The sequence below is a fragment of the Nerophis lumbriciformis genome, linkage group LG31 (genome assembly GCF_033978685.3).
Source record: "Nerophis lumbriciformis linkage group LG31, RoL_Nlum_v2.1, whole genome shotgun sequence".
NCBI lineage: Eukaryota > Metazoa > Chordata > Actinopteri > Syngnathiformes > Syngnathidae > Nerophis > Nerophis lumbriciformis.
The window spans coordinates 1,925,001-1,935,000 of record NC_084578.2 but is presented as its reverse complement, the minus strand read 5'-3'; the positions used below and the strand labels follow the sequence as shown (position 1 = coordinate 1,935,000).

General features: G+C 47.1%; 1 protein-coding gene across 1 annotated transcript in view; it reads left to right on the top strand.

Annotated features, from left to right (window-relative positions):
* Positions 1-6,337, top strand: part of il17d (interleukin 17d) — an 8,490-nt gene extending 2,153 nt beyond the window's left edge. Inside the window, exon 2 of the mRNA XM_061926383.2 lies at positions 5,670-6,337. Within this exon, the coding sequence (XP_061782367.1) occupies positions 5,670-6,012 (343 nt within the window). The 3' untranslated portion in view covers positions 6,013-6,337. The remainder of the gene's footprint in view (positions 1-5,669) is intronic.
* Positions 6,338-10,000: the final 3,663 nt, after the last annotated feature.

Below are 10,000 nucleotides of genomic sequence, written 5' to 3'. Positions count from 1 at the left end.
ACTGGATTCATTCACAAATACAAACTACAACTCACAAACACTTTAGAGTTAGGCTCCACCATCAGAATGTGTACTTCAACTTATAAAGATCACATGGATATTATTCGGTGAGTTGATTCACCAAAACTAACCTGTTATACAGGAGGAAAAAGCACACAGGACGTTTCAATTGTTCACAGACTGGTCGCGCTCATCGGAATGACAAGACACTTCCGGTCTGCAGGTGATAGCATTCAATTGGGAAGAAACGCCCTACTGCCCCCTACTGACCAATGTGAATACTGATAAATGTGTAATGACAGCTCCAAAAACGAATTCAAACCACAAAATAAAATAAATAAATCAACACAAAAATGTGACACATTATGGGTGGGTCACATATGCATGTACAGTAGATGGCAGTATTGTCCTGTTTAAAAGTGTCACAACATTGCTGTTTACTGCAGACGAACTGCTTTACGGTAGACACTGTTGTTGTGTGTCGTCAACACGTCACTCAGGTCCGCCTGAATTTCGGGAATTTTTCGGGAGAAAATTTGTCCCGGGAGGTTTTCGGGAGAGGCGCTGAATTTCGGGAGTCTCCCGGAAAATCCGGGAGGGTTGGCAAGTATGGTTATATTGTCTTTATATTCCAGCCACTTCATCCATTTTTGGGGGGAATTGAGGGGATTATTATGATTCGTTCAAGAGTCTTTCTTACGGCCGAAGCTGTTACAGAACTTGGAGGTTCTGCTACGGAGGCTGCGGAACCTCTTTCTAGAGTCCAGCAGTGCAATACGTTTGTAGTGCAGCCATTCAGCTACAAAATGTATGTTAAATGCGTCTTTAACCATGACTAAAACATTTTATAGCACCATATTTTTCGGACTATAAGGCGCACTTAAAATCCTTTAGTTTTCTCAAAATAACCCGGTGCGCCTAAAGTACGACATAATTATGGTTGTGCTTACCGTCCTCAAAGCTATTTTATTTAATACATGGTGTAATGATAAGTGTGACCAGTAGATGGCAGTCACACATTAGCGGTACATGAAAACTGCAAGAAGACGACAGGAAACAACACCAACACTTTATATGTTCCATTGAGAATATAGAACATTACACACAGCGCTCAAACATCTGTCAAAATGTTCTTAGTAGGACTTTGGTAAGCTATGAAGCCACACCGTATTATTATGGTGTGTGTATATAACGACCGCAAAATGTCATCTATTAGCAGACCTTATCTGCCGTTTTCCATCCATCCATCCATCTTCTTCCGCTTATCCGAGGTCGGGTCGCGGGGGCAGCAGCCTAAGCAGGGAAGCCCAGACTTTCCTCTCCCCAGCCACTTGGTCCAGCTCCTCCCGGGGGATCCCGAGGCGTTCCCAGGCCAGCCGGGAGACATAGTCTTCCCAACGTGTCCTGGGTCTTCCTCGTGGCCTCCTACCGGTCGGACATGCCCTAAACACCTCCTTAGGGAGGCGCTCGGGTGGCATCCTGACCAGATGCTCGAACCACCTCATCTGGCTCCTCTCCATGTGGAGGAGCAGCGGCTTTACTTTGAGCTCGCCCCGGATGACAGAGCTTCTCACCCTATCTCTAAGGGAGAGACCCGCCACCCGGCAGAGGAAACTCATTTGGGCCGCTTGTACCCGTGATCTTGTCCTTTCGGTCATAACCCAAAGCTCATGACCATAGGTGAGGATGGGAACGTAGATCGACCGGTAAATTGAGAGCTTTGCCTTCCGGCTCAGCTCCTTCTTCACCACAACGGATCGATACAGCGTCCGCATTACTGAAGACGCCGCACCGATCCGCCTGTCGATCTCACGATCCACTCTTCCCTCACTCGTGAACAAGACTCCGAGGTACTTGAACTCCTCCACTTGGGGCAAGATCTCCTCCCCAACCCGGAGATGGCACTCCACCCTTTTCCGGGCGAGAACCATGGACTCGGACTTGGAGGTGCTGATTCCCATCCCAGTCGCTTCACACTCGGCTGCGAACCGATCCAGCGAGAGCTGAAGATCCTGGCCAGATGAAGCCATCAGGACCAAATCATCTGCAAAAAGCAGAGACCTAATCCTGCAGCCACCAAACCGGATCCCCTCAACGCCTTGACTGCGCCTAGAAATTCTGTTCATAAAAGTTATGAACAGAATGGGTGACAAAGGGCAGCCTTGGCGGAGTCCAACCCTCACCGGAAACGTGTCCGACTTACTGCCGGCAATGTGGACCAAGCTCTGACACTGATTATACAGGGAGCGGACCGCCACAATCAGACAGTCCGATACCCCATACTCTCTGAGCACTCCCCACAGGACTTCCCGAGGGACACGGTCGAATGCCTTCTCCAAGTCCACAAAGCACATGTAGACTGGTTGGGCAAACTCCCATGCACCCTCAAGGACCCTGCCCAGAGTATAGAGCTGGTCCACAGTTCCACGACCAGGACGAAAACCACACTGTTCCTCCTGAATCCGAGGTTCGACTATCCGGCGTAGTATCTGCCGTTTTGTTTCACAATATTATGCAAAAGCAACTTTTCTTACCTTCTGGTACCTGCTGATCTGTATTTGGGATCTGCATAAGTCCTGAAAATTTGCACACGTCCGCCTTTGTAGTCCGTGGCGACCCCCTAGTCGATAATCTTCTTCTTTTTCTCTACCTTCTTGTTATGTGACATTCATCCTCCACTGTTGCCATTTCTAATATAAAGTAGTGTAAAGTTCTTACTTATATCTGTCAGTAAACTCGCCATGAAAGCACTAAAACATACCGGTGTAGTGACTTTACATTATTCACTCAAGGAACTTTAGTTACTAGAGAGTTTCGGACAGACGGTTTTTCACGGGACACATTTCGGGTGTTGTTGTTTCCGTATGAGGAGATGTGTAAAACATCATCTATGCAACATTTTGAGCAAAGAACCAGCATTACATGTTATGTAGACCACAAGGAAGTCTTTTACATTTAGAAAACAAAAAATCATAATATGACTCCTTTAATGCGCCTTACCTCGACTGCGGATGTTGTGGATCGGTGGAGGGAATACTTCGAGGACCTCCTCAATCCCACCAACACGTCTTCCTATGAGGAAGCAGGGCCTGGGGAGTCTGTGGTGGGCTCTCCTATTTCTGGGGCTGAGGTTGCTGAGGTAGTTAAAAAGCTCCTCGGTGGCAAGGCCCCGGGGGTAGATGAGATCCGCCCGGAGTTCCTTAAGGCTCTGGATGCTGTGGGGCTGTCTTGGTTGACAAGACTCTGCAGCATCGCGTGGACATCGGGGGCGGTACCACTGGATTGGCAGACCGGGGTGGTGGTTCCTCTCTTTAAGAAGGGGAACCGGAGGGTGTGTTCCAACTATCGTGGGATCACACTCCTCAGCCTTCCCGGTAAGGTCTATTCAGGTGTACTGGAGAGGAGGCTACGCCGGATAGTCGAACCTCGGATTCAGGAGGAACAGTGTGGTTTTCGTCCTGGTCGTGGAACTGTGGACCAGCTCTATACTCTCGGCAGGGTCCTTGAGGGTGCATGGGAGTTTGCCCAACCAGTCTACATGTGTTTTGTGGACTTGGAGAAGGCATTCGACCGTGTCCCCTGGGAAGTCCTGTGGGGAGTGCTCAGAGAGTATGGGGTATCGGACTGTCTGATTGTGGCAGTCCGCTCCCTGTATGATCAGTGCCAGAGCTTGGTCCGCATTGCCGGTAGTAAGTCGGACACGTTTCCAGTGAGGGTTGGACTCCGCCAAGGCTGCCCTTTGTCACCCATTCTGTTCTGAACTTTTATGGACAGAATTTCTAGGCGCAGTCAAGGCGTTGAGGGGATCTGGTTTGGTGGCTGCAGGATTAGGTCTCTGCTTTTTGCAGATGATGTGGTCCTGATGGCTTCATCTGGCCAGGACCTTCAGCTCTCACTGGATCGGTTTGCAGCTGAGTGTGAAGCGACTGGGATGGGAATCAGCACCTCCAAGTCCGAGTCCATGGTTCTCGCCCGGAAAAGGGTGGAGTGCCATCTCCGGGTTGGGGAGGAGATCTTGCCCCAAGTGGAGGAGTTCAAGTACCTCGGAGTCTTGTTCACGAGTGAGGGAAGAGTGAATCGTGAGATCGACAGGCGGATCGGTGCGGCGTCTTCAGTTATGCGGACGCTGTATCGGTCCGTTGTGGTGAAGAAGGAGCTGAGCCGGAAGGCAAAGCTCTCAATTTACCGGTCGATCTACGTTCCCATCCTCACCTATGGTCATGAGCTTTGGGTTATGACCGAAAGGACAAGATCACGGGTACAAGCGGCCGGGTGGCGGGTCTCTCCCTTATAAGAGATAGGGTGAGAAGCTCTGCCATCCGGGGGGAGCTCAAAGTAAAGCCGCTGCTCCTCCACATGGAGAGGAGCCAGATGAGGTGGTTCGGGCATCTGGTCAGGATGCCACCCGAGCGCCTCCCTAGGGAGGTGTTATGGGCACGTCCGACCGGTAGGAGGCCACGGGGAAGACCCAGGACACGTTGGGAAGACTATGTCTCCCGGCTGGCCTGGGAACGCCTCGGGATCCCACATGAAGAGCTGGACGAAGTGGCTGGGGAGAGGGAAGTCTGGGCTTCCCTGCTTAGGCTGCTGCCCCCGCGACCCGACCTCGGATAAGCGGAAGAAGATGGATGGATGGATGGATGCGCCTTATAATCCATTGCGCCTTTTGTATGAACATGCTCATCGGCAGTGCGCCTCATAATCCGGTGCGCCCTATGGTCCAGAAAATACGGTAGTTATGTTTGAATGTAACTGGTCTGCGCTTTTTGACTAACCTGTGAGGTTTTAGCCCAATTAAATCTACCTAGCAACAGGTAGATTCTGTGTCCCGTGAAAAACCATCCCACCGGAACTCTCTAATAAGTAAAGTTCCTTGGGTGAATAATGTAAAGTCACTACACCGGTATGTTTTAGTGCTTTCATGGCGAGTTTACTGACAGATATAAGTAAGAACTTTACACTACTTTATATTAGAAATGGCAACAGTGGAGGATGAATGTCACATAACAAGAAGGTAGGGGACGGCGTGGCGCTGGTTGGGAGAGTGGCCGTGCCAGCAACCTGAGGGTTCCTGGTTCAATCCCCACCTACTACCAACCTTGTCACGTCCGTCGTGTCCTTGAGCAAGACACTTCACCCTTGCTCCTGATGGCTGGTGGTTAGCGCCATCAGTGTGTGAATGGGTGTGTGAATATGGAAATAGTGTCAAAAAGCGCTTTGAGTACCTTGAAGTTAGAAAAGCGCAATACGAGTATAACCCATTTAGCTCGGCACACATGCAACTGCTAAAACTAAATACTTGTGTGGAAGTGAATTTAGAAACAACTGAAGTAGGTGACAGAAACCTACCTTTGCTGGTGTGTTATCTCCGTAGGACTAGTTTTTTAAATGTAGAGAAAAAAAAACATCTTTTGTTTGTTTTTTTGACATTCCTCTTCCTGTAATGCTGTTAAAAATCCCACTGGGAAGTGAACAAGGCACATGTTTAGCCGGCCACTTGCTGCTAGGTAGATTTCTCAGGGCTCAATCAGAACTTGTCTGGTGTGGGCTGTAAAGATGACAAACTAAGGCCTGACAGGAATGGCTCCAAAAACTAAAATGTAGCAATTTGAGTCATCGCTCTGTATTGAATGCATACGCCGATCCCCCGTCCCTATCTGTGTTTGCAGGATCTCTTACGACCCCACCAGGTTCCCGCGCCACATGCCGGAGGCCTACTGCCTGTGTCAGGGCTGTCTGACCGGACCTCATCGCCAGGAGAGCGACCAGTACCGCAGCACGCCCGTCTACGCTCCCTCCGTCATCCTCAGGAGGTCCGGTTCTTGTGTCGGGGGCCGCCACTCCTACTCTGAGGTCTACGTCTCCGTCGCCGTGGGGTGCACCTGTGTGCCCCTGCTGGACAAAGACCGGCTCGTGCAGAACGGCAACCAGAGTCTGGAGTCTTGGAGAACAGAGTCCAAAGCGGTCCGCTCCTTTCCGGCAGCGGGAAGCAAACGAGTGGACGGAAGATAAGTCCGTTTTGATGACCTCGTCCCAATAAGACAGACTCAAATCAGATCACATGTCGCGTTAAACGCAAACTTATACCACATCCAAAAGTTGTATCCGTCGTTCAGACTTTAAGAAGATTATGTTCATCTTTCATTGATGTTTGTGGTGCTCTGGAAACTGTGCTGTCTAATCATTTGGTTGGCTGCATGAGAGGTTAGCTACATGAGAGGTTAGCTGCATGAGAGGTTAGCTACATGAGAGGTTAGCTGTATGAGAGGTAAGCTACATTTGGTTGGCTGCATGAGAGGTTAGCTACATGAGAGGTTAGCTACATGAGAGGTTAGCTGCATGAGAGGTTAGCTCCATTTAGTTAGCTTCATGAGAGGTTAGCTACATGAGAGGTTAGCTGTATGAGAGGTAAGCTACATTTGGTTGGCTGCATGAGAGGTTAGCTACATGAGAGGTTAGCTGCATGAGAGGTTAGCTGTATGAGAGGTAAGCTACATTTGGTTGGCTGCATGAGAGGTTAGCTACATGAGAGGTTAGCTGTATGAGAGGTAAGCTACATTTGGTTGGCTGCATGAGAGGTTAGCTACATGAGACGTTAGCTGTATGAGAGGTAAGCTACATTTGGTTGGCTACATGAGAGGTTAGCTACATGAGAGGTTAGCTGCATGAGAGGTTAGCTGTATGAGAGGTAAGCTACATTTGGTTGGCTGCATGAGAGGTTAGCTACATGAGAGGTTAGCTGTATGAGAGGTAAGCTATATTTGGTTGGCTGCATGAGAGGTTAGCTACATGAGAGGTTAGCTGCATGAGAGGTTAGCTGTATGAGAGGTAAGCTACATTTGGTTGGCTGCATGAGAGGTTAGCTACATGAGAGGTTAGCTGTATGAGAGGTAAGCTACATTTGGTTGGCTGCATGAGAGGTTAGCTACATGAGAGGTTAGCTGCATGAGAGGTTAGCTGTATGAGAGGTAAGCTACATTTGGTTGGCTGCATGAGAGGTTAGCTACATGAGAGGTTAGCTGTATGAGAGGTAAGCTACATTTGGTTGGCTGCATGAGAGGTTAGCTACATGAGAGGTTAGCTACATGAGAGGTTAGCTGTATGAGAGGTAAGCTACATTTGGTTGGCTGCATGAGAGGTTAGCTACATTTAGTTAGCTTCATGAGAGGTTAGCTTCATGAGAGGTTAGCTACATGAGAGGTTAGCTGTATGAGAGGTAAGCTACATTTGGTTGGCTGCATGAGACGTTAGCTACATGAGAGGTTAGCTGTATGAGAGGTAAGCTACATTTGGTTGGCTGCATGAGAGGTTAGCTACATGAGAGGTTAGCTGCATGAGAGGTTAGCTGCATGAGAGGTTAGCTACATGAGAGGTTAGCTACATTTAGTTAGCTTCATGAGAGGTTAGCTACATGAGAAGTTAGCTACATGAGAGGTTAGCTACATGAGAGGTTAGCTGTATGAGAGGTAAGCTACATTTGGTTGGCTGCATGAGAGGTTAGCTACATTTAGTTAGCTTCATGAGAGGTTAGCTACATGAGAGGTTAGCTGCATGAGAGGTTAGCTGTATGAGAGGTAAGCTACATTTGGTTAGCTGCATGAGAGGTTAGCTACATTTAGTTAGCTTCATGAGAGGTTAGCTACATGAGAGGTTAGCTGCATGAGAGGTTAGCTACATTTAGTTAGCTTCATGAGAGGTTAGCTTCATGAGAGGTTAGCTGCATGAGAGGTTAGCTGTATGAGAGGTAAGCTACATTTGGTTGGCTGCATGAGAGGTTAGCTACATGAGAGGTTAGCTGTATGAGAGGTAAGCTACATTTGGTTAGCTACATAAGAGGTTAGCTACATGAGAGGTGAGCATTATCTTTGTGAAAGTATATTTTTTAGATTCAGCTCTTGAGGTGTAACAAAACACAAAAGTCATAGTAGTCAAGTCTGTTTATATGTTTCTGAAGGATTAAATAAGTAGATTTCTAAACAAACGCTTCATTTTGTCTCTTTATAAGTTTGTTTGGTAAATATTCTCTATTGTCTCTCAATAATCTTCACTTTTGCGTCGCTAGCCACCTCAACCAGAGAGGCTGCAAACAACTCGGCTTGAGTTGGTAGCAAACATGGCGCCCTCTAGTCCCGTGACGGCCTTCTGACCAATCACAGACTGCATGGCCAGACCATCTCCTATATGATTGGTCAAGAGCTCGTCACATGACCACACGGCACCATCTTCATGTTTGGGACCAACTGGGATTGTACCTTCACACCACACAGACCTGGGTAAATGAAGACCCAGGGATATGTGGCCCCTTAAGCTTTTCAGTTTCACCTTTTCACCGACTCAGTGGCCTAGTGGTTAGAGTGTCCGCCCTGAGATGGGTAGGTTGTGAGTTCAAACCCCGGCCGAGTCATACCAAAGACTATAAACATGGGAGCCATTACCTCCCTGCTTGGCACTCAGCATCAAGGCTTGGAATTGGGGGTTAAATCACCAAAAATTATTTCCGGGCGTGGCCACCGCTGCTGCTCACTGCTCCCCTCATATATATATATGTCTTAATAAGGTTATCCAAAAAATAGTGCTCGATACCGTAGTAAAGCGCAATATATGTATGTGTGGGGGAAAAAAATCACAAGACTACTTCATCTCTACAGGCCTGTTTCATGAGGGGGGTTCCCTCAATCATCAGGAGATTTTAATGGAAGCATTCACATACCATGGTTTATATAGGGCACAGAGTGGGTGGGTACAGGCTGGCGTAGGGGCGTGGTGATTGGCTCATGTGTTACCTAGGAGGTGTTTCCGTCTGTGGCGGCATGCTGTTACAATTTCGCTGCGCTTGTTGAGGGATGACAGGTCTGGACGGTAAATAATAAACAGTTTCTCTTTCAAGCATAGGTTGCATCTTTTATTACCACTATTGTAAGGTGTGCTGGATGCAAGAATTTGCCATGTTATTGAATATTCAACATTATTGTCTTTGAGGTCCCAAATGTGTTTGCTGAGTTCTGTGGTATTCCGCAGGTTTTGGTTCCTGAAAGAAGCCTTGTGATTGTTCCATCTGGTTTTGAACTCTCCCTCGGTTAATCCTACATATGTGTCGGATGTGTTAATGTCCTTGCGTGTTACCTTAGATTGGTAGACAACTGATGTTTGTAAGCACCCCCCGTTGAGAGGGCAATCAGGTTTCTTGCGGCAGTTGCAGCCTTTGTTGGTTTTGGAGTCGCTCTGTCCGGGGGGCCGACGGCTCATTTGCAATTGTTTTGTTGTGGTTTGAGATAATTTGTCGTATATTGTTCATACAGCTGTTTGCCAATTTAATGTTGTTCTTGTTGAATACTTTTCTTAGGGTGTTGTCTTTGGGAAAGTGTTTGTCAATCAGATTGAGGAATTTGAGTCCAATGTTAGTTGAGACGTTTTTGCTGTATGGGGGGTTGTACCAGATGATGTCGTTTCGTTTTCTGTTCTTTTTTGGTTGGTTTCCTGGCGTGGGTTCATAGGTGAGGGTGAAGTAGTCTTGTGATTTTTTCCCCACACACACACACATATATATATATATATATATATATATATATATATATATATATATATATATATATATAAAATATATATATATATATATATATATATATATATATATATATATATATATATATATATATATATATATATAAAATTCCTCAATCTGATTGACAAACACTTTCCCAAAGACAACAACCTAAGAAAAGTATTCAACAAGAACAACATTAAATTGAGCTACAGCTGTATGAACAATATACGACAAATTATCTCAAACCACAACAAAACAATTGCAAATGAGCCGTCGGCCCCCGGACAGAGCGACTCCAAAACCAACAAAGGCTGCAACTGTCGAAAGAAACCCCATTGCCCTCTCAACGGGGGGTGCTTACAAACATCAGTTGTCTACCAATCTAAGGTAACACGCAAGGACATTAACACATCCGACACATATGTAGGATTAACCGAGGGAGAATTCAAAACCAGA